This window comes from Mus musculus, chromosome 17 (assembly GCF_000001635.26).
Source record: "Mus musculus strain C57BL/6J chromosome 17, GRCm38.p6 C57BL/6J".
NCBI lineage: Eukaryota > Metazoa > Chordata > Mammalia > Rodentia > Muridae > Mus > Mus musculus.
In genome coordinates, this window is record NC_000083.6 from 42,842,482 (window position 1) to 42,865,998 (window position 23,517).

General features: G+C 39.8%; 1 protein-coding gene across 4 annotated transcripts in view; it reads right to left on the reverse strand.

Moving 5' to 3' along the window:
• Cd2ap (CD2-associated protein) overlaps positions 1 to 23,517 on the reverse strand; it is a 127,821-nt gene that overhangs the window by 93,595 nt on the left and 10,709 nt on the right. For all 4 annotated transcript variants that reach the window (XR_001782031.2, XM_011246263.3, NM_009847.3 and 1 more), the window contains exons 2-3: positions 9,887 to 10,047; positions 2,845 to 2,998 (exon numbers count right to left, since the gene is read on the reverse strand). Coding sequence is in view for 3 of the 4 variants with exons in the window: in XM_011246263.3 (XP_011244565.1) it covers positions 2,845 to 2,998; positions 9,887 to 10,047 (315 nt within the window). In the remaining variant the exon portion in view is untranslated. The remainder of the gene's footprint in view (positions 1 to 2,844; positions 2,999 to 9,886; positions 10,048 to 23,517) is intronic.

Genomic DNA, 23,517 nt, shown 5'->3' on the forward strand with positions numbered 1-23,517 from the left:
TAAAACATTTACTGAGCCAGGCGTGGTAGTGCACACCTTTAACCCCAGCACTCGAAAGGCAGAGGCAGGTGGATTTCTGAGTTCGAGGCCAGCCTGGTCTACAAAGTGAGTTCCAGGACAGCCAGGACTATACAGAGAAACCCTGTCTCGAAAAAAACAAACAAACAAAATTTACTATCCATTGTCATAAACACTATAATCATTCACACATGTTTAATGCTTTATATTTCTAAATGGCAGTCTTTGAGAATGGTATTGTTACCTCTGTTTTGTTTTGTTTTGTTTTGTTTTGTTTTGTTTTGTTTTGTTTTGTTTGAGACAGGGTTTCTCTGTGTAGCCCTGGCTGTCCTGGAACTCACTTTGTAGACCAGGCTGGCCTTGAACTCAAGAGATCCACCTGCCTCTGCCTCCCGAGTGCTGGGATTAAAGGTGTGCGCCACCACGCCCAGCTCTACCTCTTTTCTTAAATGAAAAAAATCTCAAGTAAATTAAGTGATCTCAGGCCATAAAAGTTATTAAATTTCTGTAACTTAAAATATGTTGGCACAATAACCCTACAGGTGCAATAGTGGCACCCATACCTTGTTGGTAACCAACAGCTCTCTAATTGAATTTAGGGCCCATTTAGCGAGAGAGATAGATACCATATGCCTGATACTGATAAACCTAGTACTCACTGCTTTTGATATCATGGTTATTGAAAGAGAATCTACAACCACTAATTTACTAAACCAACATCATCCCCAAAACAATCCATAAACATCCCTCCTTATACCACAGATAAGTGTAGTCTCCATTCCTCATCAAGGAAACCTCCTTGCAACAGACAGACCTCTAGAGAAAAACCACAACCAATCAAAATGCAGAGTTGTGGAGCCCAGCCCCAATGGATTCATATACAGAATCCCGAACCTAAGGCTTAGGAAACAATGAGAGTAGAAGGCAAAAAGATTTTTAAGAGCCAAAGGACCAGGGAGTTTGCTTTGAGATTGTGTCTCTTAGTAATATCAGAACCTATACCCATGATGTCTTATCAATATGAGCACCTAAACATGAGGCATACAAAGATGACACCAATAAGCATGCCACACTGAATGGTGAAAAGCCCATGAGGCCTCAAACCCACACAGGTAACTACAGGCAACTGAGTAATGCTGGGGGCAGGAGAAGTGGTCCTTCCCAGGAAAGAGTACATCAATTAGTTGTCTAGTACCAAACCATGAAAACATACATACAAGTAGTATTATGTGAACTCAACAGATTATATTTAGAAATATGTATGTGAGAACAAAAGCATACATGCATGCAATACCAATGAAAAGCAAGACATAAAATCATATGCCCCAGTACAGGGGAATGCCAGGGCCAGAAAGCGGGAGCGGGTAGGTGGGGAGCAGGGCGGGGGGAGGGTATAGGGGGCTTTGGGGATAGCATTTGAAATGTAAATAAAGAAAATAAGAAAAAAAAAAAAAGGCCGGGCGTGGTGGTGCACGCCTTTTGATACCAGCACTCGGGAGGCAGAGGCAGGCGGATTTCTGAGTTCGAGGCCAGCCTGGTCTACAAAGTGAGTTCCAGGACAGCCAGGGTTATACAGAAAAACCCTGCCTCAAAAAAAAAAACCAAAAAAAAAAAAAAAAAAGAAAAGAAAAAAGAAAAAAAAAAAGAAAAGCGAGGCATGAATTTGAAACAATCAAGGAGGGCATATAAAAAGGTTTGGAGGGAGGAGAGCGGAGGGAAAATGTTGTAATTAAACTATAATCTCAAATATAAATAAAACAAAACATAACCGGTACATGGTGAGGGAGACATGTCAGTGAGTAATAGTGCTGTTGCCCCAACACCCTGGGCTGAATCCCTATGTTCCATACAAAGCTGGAGAGAAAGCCAACTCCACAGCCGTGTCCTCTGACCTCTGCACTCAACACCCCCACACATAAGGAAGAATTTTAAAAAAATAAAATAAGATACGGTACTCCTTCTGTGTCAATTTTTTCCTAATTTATTTACAGATAAAGAACTTTTCCGGACTGGAGAGATGGCTGAGAGGTTAAGAGCACTGCCTCCTCTTCCAGAGGTCCTGAGTTCAATTCCCAGCAGCCACATGGTGGCTCATAACCATCTATACTGAGATCTGGTGCCCCACTCTAGTCTGCAGGCATATATATATATATATATATATATATATATATATATATATATATATATGTACTTCTAAAATATATGTATAAATAATACATAAATAAATATTTTTTAAAAAAGGAGAAGAAGCCGGGTGTGGTGGCACACGCCTTTTGATACCAGCACTCGGGAGGCAGAGGCAGGCGGATTTCTGAGTTCGACCAGCCTGGTCTACAAAGTGAGTTCCAGGACAGCCAGAGCTATACAGAGAAACCCTGTCTCGAAAAATAAAAAAAAATTAAAAAAAAATTAAAAAAAAAAAACAAATAGAAAAGGAGAAGAACAACTTGCCAGAGCAGGAGAGCAACATAAACATAGCAAAATCCCATTTCAAAAGAAAAGGAAAAAAGAAAAACTAGCGATACCTCAACATCAACATCTAAATAAGTTCTATTAAATACAATCAATACATTGATCATTCAGAGACAATAAGCAATAACCCTGACATCTTCCTTCACAGCTCCTGTATAAGGCCACCAGCTACTCTGCTGGGTCATCCATATTACTGACTTGCCATGACAAGCATAAAAACGACTGTGCCCATCACCAGCACATCAGAGTTTCTGCAACTGGCTGCAGAAGACAGCACTCGTCTTTCTGAGTTTATGAACAGTCACAGATATCCTATTTTGACATAACTACGTAAGAAAGAGATTGGTTACATACTCTTCTTAATAGCTTTGGTTTGTGGATGTGGCTGAATTCCTCCAGCTGGAAGTCCATAAGTGCTGATTCGCTGTACAAGACTTGCTACATTTCCTTGCCTTTCCCGTTTGATGGGCAAATTGTCATCCTTGGGTTCTGTCTCTCGCTTAATTTCCTAAAAAGAGAGAAATTGGTAAAAAAAGAAAACTTAAGTATATCTTATTCAAGTTACATTACGTGTATTTCTGTATTTTTTAATGTAGCTTAGTTTAGCCTAGTCTAGAACTTCCTATGCAGCCAAGCTAGCCTAGACCATGTAGCCATCCTCTCACCTGAGCATCCCTACTATTGAGTCTCAAAGGTAAGATGCCAAGACACAGCCACAGTGAAATAAACTATGACATAGCTCATTTCTAAGCTTGTACATTGTGCTTGAATATGTCTGAAGAATGCATATCATTTTGCTGACCATGACAAAGTATAAGTTTACATCTTATTGAAACTAGAAAAAAAGTAGAGGTGCAACCCACCCTCACTCTAGCATACACCAGAAAATCCTAAAATACATAAATTAATAACACAGTAGCTTTAAGTCAAGAGTTCATAAACTTTTTTCCTACAAAGAACCATATACTAAATGTTTATGGATACCAGGCCATACAATCTCTTTCCAGCATCAATTCTGTTATATGTAATCCAATGCAGTCATATCCTTAAACAACTAAACCCACATATATTCTTTAAAAAAAAAAAAAATGAAATCCTGAAAGAAGTTGGGCATGGTAGTCCTCATCTGCAATCCCAGAGAAATCAGGAGTTCAAGGTCCTCTTCCACTGTATGAAACGACAGTGGGATTAAAGCCATCCTGACAACATGAGACCCTTTGCAAAAAGAAGTTGGGGGGTGGGGGGGGGGGAGAAATGTTCACAAATTTTACATGTCATTTAATACTCTCTTAATTCTTCCCCATCCAATTACACAGTTCTTAGTTAGCAACCTTACAGCATGATCTTGTATAAACCAATGGCATTTAAGTTCTATCCTGTAGGTTTTCATTTAATGGTTCCCTGCTCTAATTCACAGATCTAAAATGAATCATCAGGCCAAGTGGTGATGGCACATCCTTTAACCCCAGCACTCAGGAGGCAGAGCCAGGCAGATCTCTGAGTTCATGACCAGCCTGGTCTACATTCTAGGATGGTCAGGACTACACAGAGAAACCGTAAAACAAAAAACAAAAAAAAAAAACAAAAAAAAACAAAAACCAGAAACATCATGGGAAAGTGTATGAAATATTACTAGAAGAAACAAAAGACCACATAAACATGAAATCATGCCATATCCATGTGAAAAGCTCAGTAGGCGAGGCCCTGCAGGGGCTCAGCTCATGCCCAGGCTTCAGCCTCTGTCCCACTACCCAAAGTCATAGAGCTTTATTTACTTCACTTAATATAAATTCAGCAGTGGAAAGCAAAATCAATCAGGGTACTTTACAAAGCGAGCTCAGGACTGGTGAGATGGCTCAGTGGGTAAAGGCGTCAGCTGCCAAGCCAGACAACCTGAGTTCAATGTTCAGTATCCACAAGGTAGGAGGATAGCAGGGATTTCTCCTACTTAGACAAATGAGTGGGTAAGAGGCAGCAAGGCACAGCAAAGGAACACAAAAGGCAGAATGTGAACAACCTGACTAGAAGAGCAAAGCTTCTGAGAAACAAACACATAGCAAAAGCGAGAATGTGAAAAGGTCTTAAGAGTCGTAGCAACTGGGCTGCCAAGATGGCTCAGTGGGTAAGAGCACTGACTGCTCTTCTGAAGGTCCTGAGTTCAAATTCCAGCAACCACTTGGTGGCTCACGACCACCATGTAATGAGATCTGACGCCCTCTTCTGGTGTGTTAAAAAAAAAAAAAAGAGTCTTAGAGACTAAGAACAGTGGGGCCAGGAGAAAGCTGATGATAAAAGGCTCTGAAACATACTACACACAGATGGTAGGACAGTGCTGAAACATTTCCACAGTACAAAGATCATGTGTACAAATAGCTGAATGTGCTCTGAGTCAATGACAGAGCAGGTGTTTGAAAGATTCAGTAACTATTGAAAATATTGAGACTCTTAAAAATCCATCAGCTCTGACTCAGATAAGGAAGAGTTTCAATGATACCCAAGACCTGGCAGATGATAATGCCATTCACTTAGCAATGATCTCGGGCCACTGCTTACCCTCACCCCTTGGAAGAGCTAGCTCTATCTACTTCAAGCTTCAATCAACTCTAGCTATTGTCTGAAATAACATGAGTCTTGCATGAATTCTCCCAACAGAGATCACAGGGACTGGGAAGCTAACAAAGTCCAGGGCAAGATCCTGCTACATATTTTAATGTTCCCATCAAGTTGTAAGAGAATTTCCTCATCGTCACCAAGGTTAAGTCACAGACTTACTAGACAACTGCTAGGGTAAAGATCAGGGGATTCCCTACCGTGTTATATTTATATTTCCTCCATGTATACACTTCTCTTAGCTACTGGATCTTATTTTTAGGACTATCTGCCTCAATCTAGGCCCACTTGTACTTCTGTCACCTAATATATGCATATAAGCAAACTTAGATGTCTCTTTCAAAATGGAGTGGCTACACTCATGAAATGTACTTGGGTGTCCCTACTGCCATGCGTTTCCTAAATCAGAATAAAGTGCTAATACCAAACACAAACAATAGGTTTTTCTGATTTTAAGTCATATATTTTTCATAATATACTAGCTTAAAGGTCCCCCTGTGGGCACTAGCCTTCAATACACTGTAGCCATGAAATAAACAACTATTTCTTTCTGGATTTCCTCCACCTCTCCAGAACCTTATAGGAGAGGAGCAATCATACTTACTATGCAAAGATAATAAAGGTCAAACTTCCCACCAGCTAAGGGCAACTCCAGAATTGAGTAATATATGCTACATCTGATTCCCATACTCAGAAGCAAACAGGCAATGCCCCAGTTGTTCACTGTATTTTTGTAAGGCATGCTTTCTTTATGGCCTCCTGTATTTGAATGGATTAATTCCTCTTCAGTTTCTATTGATTACTCTAAGATGTATCCTTCATAATTTGGATAAATTTGAACCCCAAGCCTTGACTGAAGTTAACTTGACCTGAGAGAATGCCTTTTACACGTCTCTTGTGATTTAGGACTGGGGGGCTATCTCAATGTAAATGCTTCCTGCTTTTCAATTTAGGTCCTAGCACCCAAGTCAAGTGGCTCTCAACTGCCTGCTCCCAAAGGACCTGACTCCCTTTTTTTGGCCTCTGTAAGCACTGTATATACATACATAAACATATAAATAAAATTTAAATTTTCAAAAGTATTACCCAGATTTATAAAATATAACCAGGCAATTTAGGTTAGGTATTAAGAGAATTACAACCAATAACTAAAACTACTGATCAAGGACCTAATGAAAACCCATTGCTTTTAGAAAGCCTTCAGAAGTACACTCCAACTAATCCCCACTCCTTTTGAAGACAAAATTCTTTCCAAGACAGCTACCTTATTTAATCTGCCCTTGCCATTAGAAGATAACTACAAATATTAGCAGTGAGACTGGAGATCACTACTGATACCATACAAAAATTAGCCAATTCTGTTTTCTATAACCACCACCTACAAGAGGAACAAAGTTAAAGACAAAAGAATGTTAATACACATGATAGGAAGAGAACATAAGAGTAAAGGGAGTACAATTTCCTGGAGCTTTACTGCCTAACAGGATCTCCCCCTGACTCCTCTTAGAGAAGTCACTGAAAAATTAATGTTAAATCTGTAAGCAGACAGATCACTGTAAGAGAAAATGTCCAAATATTGGGTGTACTCCTAAGAGTCCTTGCCCTCAATGTGACAGGATACTAAAGGTTTTATTGCCCTCAGGATCAAAAGACTCTCAGACCAGAGCCCCTGATTCTATCCCTGACTTAGGTGGCCTCCAACTCAATAATCCCCATCAATGGGAAGAGGTTTGGGTAAACAGTCAAGTCTCAGTTCCTCTGAGGTTGTTAGGCTTCTGCAAGAAGCACTTTTAACCCATGAGCCTTCACAATAGTCTGGGTCTGACCCCTTGAGGAAAAAGATGATATTAGCAGATTTCAATTTCTCTGGGGATGGACCACTCCTTCATAATCAGCAGCCTGTAAAACCAAGAACTCAAACTGCAGCACTATAATTACCAGTCAAATGAATGAGATCTGAAATAGCAGTGGCCCTTAGTGAATACAGAATATTCTGAATTGCAGAGATCATTATAATAGAGAGCTAAAACTAAAAACTAAGAACTGATATTACTATCTCTGTGAAAGCTGTTTAATAACAAATAAGGGCATACCATTGACCCCTCCTGTGCCAATCATTACAGCACTTAGGCAACAGGGGCAGATGGATCTCTGAGTTCAAAGCCAGCCTGATTTACACAGTAAATTCCAGGTCAGGCAGAACTACACAGACCTTGTCTCAAATACAAAAAGAGTCAATCCAGCCAGGCATGGTGGCATGCCTTCAAGTCTTAGAAACAGCAAAGGAGACAAAGGCAGGGAGAGCTGTAATTTCAACACCAGCCAGAGCTACATAGTAAAACCCATCTTTAAAAAAAAAAAAAAAAAATCCAAATGGAGCCTGTCAATCACTTGAACTTGAAGAACAGGAAAATACTCCTCAGGAAAGCGGTCTACTACAAAAACTTTAGAAATAGTATAAAGCCTGCCTAAAATATAGAGGGATGGATGGTCTCTTTGGCCACTGTCCATTCTTACCCCTTGAAATTGTACATTATTACAATTACCTCTTAGATCCTTGTCCAAGATCACCCCTTCCATGTGTGTTATACCTTCTAATAAATTCTGTATATCTTTTACACACACACACACACACATACAGAGGGGGGTGGAGGGAACGGGAATGAATACACCATCAAGGAGAAAAAAATATGCCACAGAAAATATTTACAAAGATGTACCTAATGAACATCTTTGAATGAGATGTATTCAAATAAAGACACCTTTAAAGCTAGTCAACAACAATAATAAGCTGAAAATTTTAAATGCATAAAAACCATAAACCAACATCACTAAAGGAAAGATATAGGTAAATAAACACGCGAAAAAATGTTCAATGCATAACTTTAAGGAATTGTAAATTATACACTGAGGTGCCACACATTATTAGAATGGCCAAAAATTCAAAACATTGATAACACCAAATATGGGTAAAGATATAAAGCAACAGGAAATGCCATGCATCCCTAGCAGAAACGGAAACGGTACCACTACTTTCCAAAAAAACTGACAGTGTCTTAGTAAACCAACATTTGTTACTATGCAACTCAACAACTACATTATTTGGTCTTTACCCAAAATGCCACTACTTTCCAAAATAACTGACAGTGTCTTATTAAACCAACATTTGTTACTATGCAACTTAATCAACAACTGCACTATTTAGTCTTTACCCAAAATGCACACCACAGAGAAGATGTTTCTAACAGTTTTGTTCATAACTGCCAAAGTATAAAAGCAACTAAGATACCCATCGGGGAAACATACTGGCTCATATGCGACCCCAGCACTTCACAGAACGAAATAGGCAGGTTGCTAGGCTATCTAGTGGAGCCCTGTGATTTAAAAAAACAAAAAACAAAAAAACAACAAAAAAAAAAAAAAAACAAAAGCAAAAGCAAACCAAACAGTGGGATGAGCTAAAGAGATGACTGACGGGCTGGCGAGATAGCTCAGTGGTTAAGAGCGCTGATTGCTCTTCCGAAGGTCCTGAGTTCAAGTCCCAGCAACCACATGGTGGCTCACAACCATCTGTAACAAAACCTGATGCCCTCTTCTGGAGTGTCTGAAGACAGCTACAGTGTACTTACATATAATAAATAAATAAATAAATAAATCTTAAAAAAAAAAAAAAAAAAAAAGAGATGACTGACTCATTGGTTAGGAACACTGTCTACACTTTCAGAAGCTGGGTTCTATTCCCAGCATCCACAGCTCCAGGGGATCCCCACCCTCTGTCTTCTGAGTACTGTGATTAAAGGTGTACACCACCACACCTGGCAGATTTATTTGTCGTTCCTGAAAATAATTTATTTTTTAAAATAATTTTTTAAAATCAACCTTTTCTCAAAAATTTATCTACATCTTTTCTGAATTACTTGACTAAGAAAAGAGAAAAAAATGCAGTTAGAGTAAGTGCAGCTACTTCACCTTCTCTGAAATCAATTAACAAAACTTTGTTCTTATTTGTAGATGAAACTACAACTAAAATTTGAATTACTCGGAAAACAAATACTAAGCATGCATTCTATAAAATACTACTGTGCAAGTTGGAAAAAAACAAATGAGACATGCTCTAGCCTTCCCAAGAGTTCATAATCATTAACATATATAGGAAACAAAGCTAATACCAATTATATTTAAATTCATTGTATTCTCTCTTCTTCTCTAACACTGACAATTTATTAGTTTGTAATAAGCTTAAGTATCTTAAAGCCTGTTTCCTAAACTAAAAGGATGTTTAGCAGGTTAATCTCTTTAATTCAAAAGTATGGTCTAACGTATCCTCAGCAGGGTTAGGAAGGCAGCAAAGCTGAGCATGGCAGTGTTATCCTTCAATCCCAGCACTGCAGAGGCAGAGGCAAGGCCAGCCTCATCTACACACCAAGTTTCAGGACAGCCAGAACAACATAGAGAGACTCTGTCTTTAAAACAAGAAAGGAAGGTAGGGAAGGAAGATGGGGGAAGGAGGGAATGAGAGAAGAGCAATAAATACAATGGAAGACTTGTGGGACAATTCTGAGATACCAACTCAAAGTGAGATCTATAGTTTAAAAAGAAAAGACAGGCAGGTAAATACATGCACAAACAGGCACAAAGATACACATACATTCACACAGCGTTATTGAACAGCAGGTTGCCAATCACAAATGTACCTATATTTTTCTAAATGTAAAAGTTCTAAAGTACTTTCATTTTAAACATATGCATTTATTTCTTGACATATATACTTACTGACAGTACTTACCTTAACAAAATTGTCAGGGAACATCCCTCGTCTCCCATTTAGTTCTCCTTCTAGCCATCCTTCTTCCTGTAGTTTTTTCACATTTCTGATGATTTCCCCAACTCGGATAGTTAACTCATCATCATGTACAGCATCATAGTCATATTCCACAATATAGTCAACTAAAAAAAGGAGACAATAAAATGTCTAGAATCTAATCCACAAAATTACTATAAATCATATTAACAAGCTTTGACCTACAGAATCTGTGTAGCAGCAACTAACACAGCAAAGGTGTCAGGCTTTTCCTTCTGGTTTTAAATACCTGACCACATCAGCAAAGCCCCTGATCATCTAAGTATAGACCATAGTGCATCGGGAATATAATGCACATTCATTACATACTGCATTCTTATATTTCAGCATTGTGGCATAAGATTTCCCACAGAAGGCTACCACCCTTGTATGCCCATCTTTATAAAATCCCTTCTTGAGTGTGACCTATGACAGACTTGTAACCAAAAGAGTATGACAAAGATGATGGACTGTGTGGAATAAATGAATATCGTAATGGCCATGTTGCTTCTTACTTACTGGCTTTGTTTTTGGTTTTGGTTTTGGTTTTTTGGTTTTTTGAGACAGGGTTTCTCTGTATAGCCCTGGCTGTCCTGGAACTCACTTTGTAGACCAGGCTGGCCTCGAACTCAGAAATCCACCTGCCTCTGCCTTTTGAGTGCTGGGATTAAAGGCGTGTGCCACCACGCCCGGCTTGTTTTTGTTTTTGTTTTTGTTTTACTTACTGGCTTTGAAGACACAAACCACCATGTTAGTATGTTGGCTTAGGGAAGGTCTCAAGAAATGAGGCAAAACCTTGGCTAGGGCCCTCACTATAATAAAGCAAAGGACCTGAACCATCACGAGTTTACAAATAATCCATCCACGGAAGAACCCCTTGTGAAAACCCAACCCTGATGAACATCTTCAACGCAGCCTTACGGAGGACCCAACCCAGAGTCCCCAGATTCTAAAACCACAGAAACAGAGAAGTATATAATGTTTTAGAGATTTCTTTTTTAATTATATGGTAGGGGGAAAATACACATGCAAGTGCAGATGCCTGTGAAATCTGACAGATCCTCTGGGCAGGAGGGATAGTGATTGTGAGCTACTGGACGTGGGTGCTGGGAACCAAACTCATTGCTCTGCAAGAGCAGCAGTACATGCTATTAACCACTGAGCTGGCGTCTCTCTAGCTCCTCCCTAGAGAATGTTTTAAAGCTACTAAGCTATGTCAATAATATTAGAGAACAAATCACAAACAAAAGCACACTGAAATGAAGACTGTATTCTCTAACTACTGGATCTCTGATCACAGGCAGTATACAGGTACATTTTATAAATTCAACTTTAAAAAACAGAACATAGCCGGGCGTGGTGGCACACGCCTTTAATCCCAGCACTCAAAAGGCAGAGGCAGGCAGATTTCTGAGTTCGAGGCCAGCCTGGTCTACAAAGTGAGTTCCAGGACAGCCAGGGCTACACAGAGGAACCCTGTCTCGGAAAAGAGGAAAAAAAAAAAAAAAAAACAGATTCCCTATACAAGATGGCAGACTAGCTAGCTATACCCCATTATCTTTTCTTCTATCAACAATAACAAGGAAAAAAACAACAACAAATACATTTCAATCAAAAAAAAATTAAGGTAAAAATGTGCACTTCAAATCAACAGCCACCACGTCACTTCCATTCCATTTTGCTCAGAAAGTCTGAAACCCTGTACTTTTACAAATAAAGCATCTGTCAGTCAGTCCAGGCTAGATCAGTACTTCTCAAGTATTACGTATAACCAAGTCGTCTGGGAAATCTCACTTAAAGGCAGAGTGATTAAAGCTGAGATACCTAAAGCTCATAGAAAGAGGCAAACGTATAGAGATCATTCATTCAGAATCATTCTAACTCCATCTCACTCAGGATTCTGATTTTTCTTCTCATTTGATCTTTAAAGGAACATAGCTCCACTGTAGTGTTTGGTTCTTATGCAGGAGGTTCTAGTTCAATCCCAAACACACATGTACTCAAAATCCAAGAGCAGGCACAGTGATACACACCTATAAACCTACCTCTCAAGACACTGGGGTAAGAGGAGCATGACCTTGAGGCCAACTCAGAACACACAGCGAAATCTTATCTAAAATAAAGACAAGACGTGACACCCAAAACTGCAGCGGTCTGAGATAGGAAAAACCATATATATGACTGAGGCAGAAAAGCAAGACAAGAATCTGGACAGATTTATCAAGCTGCTTCCCTAACAAGCCCAACTGCCATATTCCAGACCTGCTAAATGGAGACTTTTTTTTTTTTTTTTTTTTTGGTTTTTTGAGACAGGGTTTCTCTGTATAGCCCTGGCTGTCCTGGAACTCACTCTGTAGACCAGGCTGGCCTCGAACGCAGAAATCCACCTGCCTCTGCCTCCCAAGTGCTGGGATTAAAGGCGTGTGCCACCATGCCTGGCTGTCATTTTTAATTTAGGTTATAAATAAGTCTCAGAAAGGATTTCTTCTGGAGGTGAAGACATTCCACTTTGCTAAAAGAGCCAACAGAACTGATAAAGCCGGGAGAAATTAAAAGAATTTAGGGGGCTGTAGTGTAGTGGAAATAGTAGATCCTTCTACATAATCCCAGAAAAAACAGAAGAGGTGAGCTACATAAAATGCAAAGAGAATGAGAACCTCACTCTCAGTTACAATATTTCCAGAAGACAAAATAAAGCCAAGCATGGTAGTGGCACATGCCTTTGACTGGCACCAGAATTTCAGAGAGACTGAGAGTTCAAAACCAGTTTTGTTTACATAGTCAGTCCTAGAACAGCCAAGACTATATCATGAAAACCTGTCTCAGAAATATAGACAAGTTCTCCATTTCTCCATAACACAAAATGTTAATTAGCTTGGCATTTTTCTCCCTAAGGCAAAAATTTCAGCTAATGTACAAAATCAGAACCAACCAATGTAAGGACAGAAAGTACAGTTAAAGTACTCTTGATGATCCCTGGTTCCTCAAACAATGACGGCTTCCAAATTTACAGACTACTCACAGTAGTGGATAGTTTGACATACTAATTACATAATAAATCTCTAAATTCTTCTTACATAACTACTCCTCAGTAACTCTGGAGGGTTCTCCCTTGTTTGGGTCTTGTTTCTTGACATGGAGTCTTATGTAGCCCAGTTTGAAGTAATAGTGAAAATTGATGTTGCACTGAACTTCTGATCAGCCCACCTCCACCTCCCAAATTCTAGGATTACAGGCCTGAGCCACCACAGTTGGCTTACCCATTCATTCTTTTGCTAAGATTCCTTTTAATTATCTGTGAATCTGTGTGTAGGTATGTGCACATGAGTGCATTGCATCTAAGCCCCTGAAGCTAGAATTACAGGTGCTTGTGAGCTCCCCAATATTGATGCTGGGCAAGGAACTCAGGAAGAATAATATGAGTGAGCCACCTCTGTATTAACCTCTAGCCACCTCTCCAGCCCCTCAAATAAAATAAGAAAACATGAGTCCATACAGATTACAAATCAATATTACTTAAATATTACTGTTGCTGTGACTAAATGGAGAAAGAGCCTGGTTTATGGGAAAGTTTCACTGATATATTCAAGCGAAAGGTGTATAGGATTAAATCACTTCTAAAACCGATTACTTCAAAACTAAAAAAATAAAATTAAGATAAACTTTAGGCCTGCCGAGATGTTCCATCAGTGAGAATACTTGCTTAGGATCCCCAGATACCACACACACAAAGAGAAGAAAGAAAGAAAGAAAGAAAGAAAGAAAGAAAGAAAGAAAGAAAGAAAGAAAGAAAGAAAGAAAGAGGGAGGGAGGGAGGGAGGGAGGGAGGGAGGGAGGGAGGGAGGGAGGGAGGGAGGGAGGGAGGGAGGGAGGGAAAGGAAACAGAAAAAAAAAGAAAAAAGGCGGCATTGAAAGTTCTTGCCTCAAGAATAAGGCAGAGAGTGACAGGATGCCTAACATCCTCCCCTGCCCTCCCCCACATGTACACACACACACACACACACACACACACACACACACACACATGGCCATGGACCACTTCCCACTTTCTACCTTCTCTTTCTCCCTGCCTTTCTACAATAAAGCTCTAAAACCAGAGACTGTAAAAAAATAAAATAAGGTAAAGAACTGAGAAAGACACCCAACTTTTAGCCTCAACACATGCAGTGTGCAAACATACACACACACACACACACATAGACAAAGACACACAATGACCAAAATGCTGTCCAAAGCTAACATTTTGAGAATTGGCAAAAAGTTTTTCACATTTTTCAACACTTCAAATTTAGATGGAATAGGAATGTTCAATCAGTAAAGCCTATGCAAATTGCAAGCTATAAAAACCTCCAAAATCTGAAACACTTCTGGTCCCTAGCATTTCAGATAAGAAACAGTCAACCTATATTCTGTTTTTAAAAACAAAGTATCAAAGACCTTGACCAAAATTGAATTAACACTAATTTGAACAATTTTCCCTGAAAAGGCAACTTTGTAGTTGTAAAATCACTTACAAAAAAAAATGTACAGTAGTAATGGCAGCCTATAATTCCAGCATTCTGGACCCAGAGACGGCATCTCAGAAGTTCCAAACCAGCCTCATCTACATAGTAAGTTCTAGGCCACCCAGCTACAGAGAAAGAAACCCTCTGTCCCTCCTCCCACCCAGGAAAAACAGCAGAGAAGCAATGGAGTAACTTCCAGAAATGCCTAAATTACACACACAGTATGTGTCTTTAAAAAACCAAAAACCAGGCAAACAAAAACAGCTAACTGAAAATACAGTAACATTACCACTTGACATCAAATAAAAATTGGAACTCAAAAGAGTTCCACACTGGACAATTTACAGCCCAAGGGTATCACAGTGAAGAGCTGTGTCTCTGAGGCCCTCCACTCAGTTTGGGAAAGGTCTGGAAACAACTCTAGCCAATCACCAATCACTGTAGCCTAGTTAATGCTGTTTAGAGCAGCAGTTCTCAACCTTCCTATCCCTGTCACCTTTCAATACAGTTCTCATGTTGTGGTGATCCCCAACCATAACATTATTTTCATTGCTACTTCACAGCTTGGCGCTCAGGTCCTGTGGCAGACGCTGAGTGGAGCTCTTGCAAACATAGAACACAACATGGAAGTTTGACATTTCTAAACAAAACTTGATTTTCTGTAAGAGCACAAGAAAAAAGCTAATCATGGAAAGTGTCAGGGATGTGAAAAGAAAGCGAAAGTGATTTCTCACACACACACACACACACACACACACACACACACACATCAAATAAGTAAAACACAGTAAAAGAGAATTGAGAATACAGAAAAAGCACCTACCCTTACTGAGGCGCTATTGTCAGCTGATGGCCTCTGGAGGAGGATGGGTCAGGATTTGAAGGTGTGGCTTGTGGATGGCCCCACACCCACAAATAAAGAAGCATCCCAACTTGGAGTCAGTGGGTTTTTTAAGCCACACTGCAGGGAGAGGATCTAGAAAGAATTTACTGAGTAGGACAAAAGGATCAAAGTGCATTATAACAAATTCTCCCAAGAATAAAAATACTATACTAAACAAGGGGGAACTGGAGAGATGGCTCAGAGGTTAAGAGCACTGATTGCTCTTCTGAAGGTACTGAGTTCAAATCCCAGCAACCACATGGTGGCTCACAACCATCCATAATGAGATCTGACGCCCTCTTCTGGTGTGTCTGAAGACAGCTGCAGTGTGCTTACATATAATAATAAATGAATTGCCGGACGTGGTGGTGCATGCCTTTAATCCCAGCACTCGGGAGACAGAGGCAGGCGGATTTCTGAGTTCGAGGCCAGCCTGGTCTACAAAGTGAGTTCCAGGACAGCCAGGGCTATACAGAGAAACCCTGTCTCGAAAAACCAAATAATAATAATAAATAAATAAATCTTTAGGCCAAAGTAAGCAGGACTGGAGTGAGTGGGGCTGACCGTTGCAAGCAGAGGTCCTGAATTCAAATTCCTAACAGCCACGTGATGGCTCACAATCATCAGTATAGCTACAGTGTACTCATATCATATACATAAAATAAATAAATCTTTAAAAAATACTATACTAAACAAGGATTATAGGGGAAGTCAGAAAAATAAAGTGTATCTATAGAAAGGGAGACAGAGACTGAGATTAAAGTAACAACACCAGTAACAAAAACAAGAGGTTAAGGAAAGTAAAATCACCAACTAACATTAGGCTTGTATAACCATGGATGTAGCAGTCAGTTGGTAGTGGCGCACACTCAGCAGGTAGAGGCAGACAGATATATGAATTTAAGGCCAGCCTGGTCTACAAAGTGAGTTCCAGGACAGCCAGGCCTACACAGAGAAACCCTGTCTCAAAAAACAAACAAACAAAAAGACAAAAACAGAGAAGAAAGAAGAAGGGTGGGGAGGAGGAGAAGGAAGAAGAGGAAGAATGTAGTAATGGGGCTGGAGAGATGGCTCAGCGGGTAAGAACACTGACTGCTCTTCCCAAGGTCCTGAGTTCAAATCCCAGCAACCACACGGTGGCTCACAACCATTCATAATGAGATCTGATGCCTTCTTCTGGAGTGTCTAAAGACAGCTACAGTTTACTTACATATAATTAATAAATAAGTCTTAAAAAAAAAAGAATGTAGCAATGACAGAAAAATCTAAGAAAATAATGCCAACATTGCAGGAAGAAAGAATGAACATAGGGCTAGAGAGATGGCTGTGGTTAAGAGCACTTGGCACCATTGTTAAGAGAGTGCTCAGAGAGCTGCACTTGCCACCCAATCTGATGACCTGAGTTCAATCCCTAGGACCCACAGTCTACAAATTTACACACATACTCATTCCCCCACCATCTCTCGCTCTAAATGAATATAATATAGAAAAAGAGATTATAGGATATCCCACCTCATATCTCATCACTCCCCACAAAGGACAAAAATACAATGAGCTGCAGTTGAAAGAGCGGAAAAATGTAGATTCCATCTTAAGGCATGGCTCCAATGAAAGACTAGATTTAATGTTATGGTCATAGAATGCTATCCTCCGTTACTTTGATAACAGTGCACTAAAACTAAAAGAATCAAAAGATGCAAATTCTATTTGAGTACTTAGAGAACTTAAAGACAAGCAGGGAGATAAAACACTTTAGGAATCTGAATCCTTTGGAACTACAGCATTGAGCAATCATGAAAGTTTACAAGTCCAAACAGGTAAAACACAAGCTCAAACTAAAGACTATGTGCTATTTCTTGTCCTAAATATTTCTCCTTTAACAACATTATAAAACACAAAAATGATTAGTATGGCTTAATGTTACTGTATTTAATTAAATTCTATGAAGTTAGATAATAGATCCATGTGAAAATATTGGATCCATTATTTAGATCCCTAAAGGTCCTTTATAAGTTATCAATTGCTAAATACAGATTTGAAACAGGATCATACACTGCACCTCAGACTGTCCTGAAACTATGTAACCCTGACTGTCCTCAAACTTCTAGCAATCCTGATACTGGGATTAAAAGCATGACCCACTACGCCTACCTTCTAGTTATGAATTTATTTATTTAGAGTCAAGATCCCCCTAACTCTACAACACAAATATTGGGGTTCCAAGCAGAAAACATGTGTTGGGATTGTGGGTGTGAACTCTCATATCCTAAAGGTTTATCTAGTACTATGGACTGAACCCAGGGTTTTCATAACAGGCAAGCACTCTATCAATTAAGCTGCATCCCCAGCTCTAATCATTCTTAAGACAGAAAATAACTGCACATAAAACTTATCCCTGAGGCAGGGCATGGTGGCACAGGCCTTTAATCCCAGCACTCAGGAGGCAGAGGTAGGTGAATCTCTGAGAGGTCTACAAAGAGAGTTCCAGGACAGCCAGGAGTGTTACACGGATAAAAAGCCTTGGGGGTTGGAGAAGAGGGGACACCTACTGTGTACTAGTTACTTTTACTACTAAACACCTTCAGAAAGCAACCTAGAATTTAAAAAATTGCACCATTTCAGAAGATTCAGTTAGCAACTGTAAAGAAGACATGACAAGGGCAGATCACATGGGACATGTGACACCTATGGACACAGATAGGTACACACCAGGAACACCACACAAGATACTCAAGAACCTACCCCAGTGACCTACTTCCTCCAAGCAAGCCCCACCTCCTAGAGTTTCAACAAGCTCCACCAGCTCAGATCAAGCAACAAAACAAAAGCCCCCGGGACAGCCCATACTCAAACCTTCCTCCTCCTGTCTCAAGTAGTATGCAAAGATGTACACAGTATATATACTCAGATCACAGCTATCAGAAGGAAAATCCACCAGGAATTTTCCATAGTATTCTATTCTTTCTAATGTTACAGATCAACTGATGATATACCCACAAAAGAACCCAAAAACTTAATATTTCTTGTTAAGAGTCTAAGCAAAGAAATTGTCAGAGTCATATAATCATTTCCTTCTCCCAAAATAACACACAAAACCTATACTAGGAGAAGTAACTTAGAATATTCAGTTATTTCCTGCATCCCTTGTTGTTTGTCTTCTTTTGATCATTTCTTCTACTATCACCACCCTACCTCTACCCCCCACAGAATTCCCATATACACAGGGTCTTGGTCTGTAACCTATGTTGGACTTCAAATTCACAGAAATCTTGCCTCAACCTCTCCAGTACTGGGATTTAGGATTATGGATACCACATCTAGCTTTTAATTCCTCTATTTAAATTCTAGTCTTAACTTCAAGAAAATACTAGGAATAAGAGTATCAATCTTCTTTCAAATCAGACCAAAACATACAATTTAAATGTTCAAAGTTGTAAGAACTGAGAAAAAAGATGAAAACCTAATGAATATATAAAGAAACTATATTGGTTTGAATAAGAATGGTCCCCATAGGCTTATAGATTTGAATGGTTAGATCATCAGGGAGTGCCACTACTTAGAAGGGTTAGGAGATGTTGCCTTGTTGGGGTGGGGGTGGCCTGCTTGGAGAGAGTGTCACTAAAGGTGAGCTAAAATTTCAAAAGCCCAATCCAGGTCCAGTGAGTCTCTCTTCCTGCTGCCTGTGGATCCAGGTGTAGAATTGTCAACTTATCCAGCACCATGTCTGCCTTTGAGCTGCCATGCTCACCACTGTGACTGACCTCTGAAACTCTAAGTGAGCCCCAGTTAAATGCTTTCTTTTATAAGACTTATCATGGTCATGGCATTTCTTCACAGCAACAGAACACTGATTAGGACAGAAGCAATGTGGAATACAGTATATTTAAAGTTTCATAAAAGAAAGGAGTTTCTTAAATCCTTGGACAATGACTTATAATATCAATGCACAACTTGTAGGAGTTAAGTCTCCTTGAATTAATTCTGTTTTGAGACGAGGACTTATTCAGTTGCTCAGGCAGCTCTCCCAGACTTTCAGAGTAGCTGAGATTCACAGTATTCAGAACACCATTCATTATACCTACCTGTTTCTTTATTTTCATATAATACGGTAGTAGTTTTAATCTTATTATTTTGTTTGCTTAACTCAGCATTTTCTCCCTTTCCTAAAATGTTCTAAGAAAATTTTAAGAAGACATGCTTCAAATCAGACCAGTGGAGTCTGAGCCTAACTCCCCCGCATCCTGGGATAAGCAACAGTCTCTATACTTCTAGAGATTAAGGATCGTTAATAATTTTGCCATACTACTCCTGTGGACATTAAAAACTATAACAGCAGATGTATGGATCATGAAAATTTCTGGTTTTGTTTGTTTGTTTGTTTTTTGGTTTTTCAAGACAGGGTTTCTCTGTATAGCCCTGGCTGTCCTAGAACTCACTTTGTAGACCAGGCTGGCCTCGAACTCAGAAATCCGCCTGCCTCTGCCTCCGCCTCCCGAGCACTGGAATTAAAGGTGTGCACCACCACGCCCGGCTCTCATGAAAATTTCTGAAACAATCATTTGAATCTCTTCATATTTCTAGGCATCCCAAAAATACACTTATTTAAAAAGAAACTAAATTCTTTTTTTTTAAGATTTATTATATGTAAGTACACTGTAGCTGTCTTCTGACACTCCAGAAGAGGGAGTCAGATCTCATTACAGATGGTTGTGAGCCACCATGTGGTTGCTAGAATTTGAACTCAGGACCTTTGAGCAGTCAGTGCTCTTAACCGCTGAGCCATCTCTCCGGCCCTCTTTTTTTTAATTAGATATTTTATTTAAATTTCAAATGTTATCCCTTCCAAAAACTCCCTTCCCCCCCACCCCCCACCCCCGCTCCCCCTGCTCACCAACCCACCCACTTCTGCTTCCTGGCCCTGGCATTCCAAGAAACTAAATTCTTAGAGTCAAATAGCAAGGAAGCATGTTTTATAATGCCTGACATATAATACAAAGCAATAGCTACATGGAGCACACCACACAAAGCACTGAACTGAAATGCACTGCTCAGAATATTCAGGTCGCATTTCAAATGTGCTAACTTTGATTTCCAGTCAACTTAGTTTTCATATATAATAAAACAGGTATAATCATCTTCAATCTTCATTCAGTAAATATTTACCTAGTTATCCTTTAAAACACTTGGTCTAAGTGTCTGGGATACATTTAAGAAAAAATAAAGCTCTCTACACTCCTTGAGCTTATACTTTCTAATACTGCTCGGATGAGTCAAAAAGATTAAGTAGGCTGGGGATATAATTCAGTGGCTAAGGGCCTGGGGTTTAATCCTTAGCACCAAGAAAGAAGGGAAGAAAATAATAGCAGATCCCAAAACTCGTTACAATCAGAATGACACAATAGATGTAAGAAAAGACAGGGCAGGATAAAATCAAGAATGTCTGTAAGCTGTAACCCAAAGAGCTCTCAATGAAAGAATGGGCTGTTCTACTCTATAGCACAGAGTATTCAAACAGTGAACCCGCCAGCCTAGATCCAAGCCCTGGCCTTGAATTAGTTGCCACAGTGTTGTTTCTCTAACTCTAAGAGTGACAACAGAGGCCAGCAGAACAGCTCAGTGGGTACTAGTGCCTGTCACCAAGTCTGATGACCTGAATTCAATCCCTAGGACCCATAAGGTGTAAAGTGGAAGAAAGAATCAACTCAGGCCAGGCAGTGGTGGCACACACCTTTAATCCTAGCACTTGGAAGGCAGAGGCAGGCGGATTTCTGAGTTCGAGGCCAGCCTGGTCTACAATGTGAGTTCCAGGACAGCCAGGGCTACACAGAGAAACCCTGTCTCAAAAGACCAAAAAAAAAAAAGAATCAACTCAGGAAGAATCAACTCAGGAAGTTGTCCTACTATGGCACAAGCACATTCCCACACAAATGTACATATACAAAATAAATGTCAAAAAAAACTTTTCAAAGATTAATAACAGTACTCAAAAATGAAGACTTGTGAGAATTAAGCAGTATTTAGAAAAGACCTTTAAAGTGTACCTGAAACAGAAATACCTAATAAATAATAACTAAGTGTTAACATCAATTACAACACACTACAATCTTCCCTCTGAGTGTCTAGGGTACAAGCATTTTGTCCCCACTGTCCTATATAGGCCAAAATGACCTTGAATTCCTGATCTTCCTGCCTTCTTCTCCTGAGGACTGGAATTACAGACAGGCACTCAACAGCAGTCTTGCTTAGGCAGTAGAAAGGGTTGGAGCCATCTAGCTATTGAGCTACATCCTTCAGCCCTTAATTCACCATTTTTGAGCACTTCTGTTTGCAATAATATACATAAAGTTTTCAAATCACATTTGATGAATTTAACCAAAGCATTTGCTGTTGGGATTAGTTATTATTACTCTGAGGCAAAAATAGTATAATATGAGTAGCTAAAAACGAACTAGCGCCTTGTTAAAAAAAAAAAACAAAAACAAAACAAAAAAAAAAAAAAAAACTCTTATCAGATCACAAGCCTCACTAAAAACTTCCATGACAAAAGTAGTACGGGAATGGGTCACATCTATACTCTCAGCACCTGGAAGGCTGAGTGGAGGCCAGTCTGAACTACAGTTAGTTCTAAGCCAGCCTAAGCAACCATGTAAAAATATGTCTCAAAAAACACATATATATCATAAAGACAAGGTCCTTTTCTCAAAACAATTCTATCACAAAGGTCCACAAAATATTTTGCATACTTAAAGCTGATGGACCTGGGCCTGCCAAATGGCTCACTAGACTTTAAAAAAAAAGCACTTGCCTAAAAAACCTGGTAACCATGGGTCTCATATATCTTGTGAACTGATGACACATGTACCACGACACATATGTACTCATGCTCACACACAGAATACACAAACAAAAGACATTTTTTAAATGTTCTTATGTTCCTATAACTCAATTACTTCCTTATAAGAAAGGAACCAGCATCATTCAGTTGTTACTGAACTATGACTCTTAGGTCATCATTTCTTTCTTTTGAGAGAGGTCTAGCCTGGAATTTGTGATGTGACTGAGCTAAACTCAAACTCACAATCTTCCTACCTTGAGCTCCTGAATGCTGGGACTGTAAGAGCATACTACCATGTCTACTCTCTGGTGCTCTTTAAATGTAGCTTCTTGGGAGGCGAGGCGTAATAACACCCAGCTTGAAATCTCAGCACTAGGGCTGATCTCCACAGGGGTGATCTCTGTGTCTTTGAAACAAGCCTGATCAACATAGCAATTCCAGGCCAGCCAAGGCTACTTAGTGAGACCCTTCCTCAAAAACAGATGACAGGTGATTTATGATATAGATAGATGACTAGATGGACGGGTGGATGGGTGGATGGATGGATGGGTGGGTGGGTGGACACAGACAGACAGATAAGGCTTCCTGCCCAGATAGTGGTGCACATGATAATCCCAGTATTTGAGAGGCAGAGACAGAAACATCATGTGTTAAGTCCAGCCTGGGATATGCTATAGAGCCGGTTCTGGGACAAGCCTGGGGAGGGTAGAAGAAAAAATATACACTAAAGTATTACTAAATGCAGTATTACTGTACCATTGAAGCCAAACCACAATTATAAATAGCTGTCAAGGTTTGAATATGCTTAGCCTAGGAAGTGACACTACTTGGAGGTGTGGCCTTGTTGGAATAGGTGTGTCACTGCGGGTATGGGCTTTAAAATCTTCATGCTAGCTGCCTGAAAGTCAGTATTCTGCTAGCAGCCTTCAGATGAAGATGTAGAACTCTCAGCTTCTCCTGTACCATGCCTGCCTGGATGCTGTCATGTTCCTGCCTTGAGGATAATAGACCTCTCTGAACCTGTAAGCCAGCCCCAATTAAATAATGTCATTATAAGACATGGTGTCTGTTTACAGCAATAAAATCCTAAGATAGAAGTTGGTACCAGAAGTGGGGTGGATTGTAATGGCTATTCTCAATTGTCAACTTAACTGTATCTGGAATGAACTACAATCCAGAATTGGAAGGCTCACCTGTGATCCAGATCTTGAGGCTGGGAGACGTTTCTGACCTGGATCTTGGCATGGGTATCTTGAGGCATAGTGGCTATTAATCCCAGGAGACTAAGACAAGGAGATCTCTAAATTCAAAGTCATTCTGGGACAAAACAAGTCCCAGATCCAGGAGTGGTGGT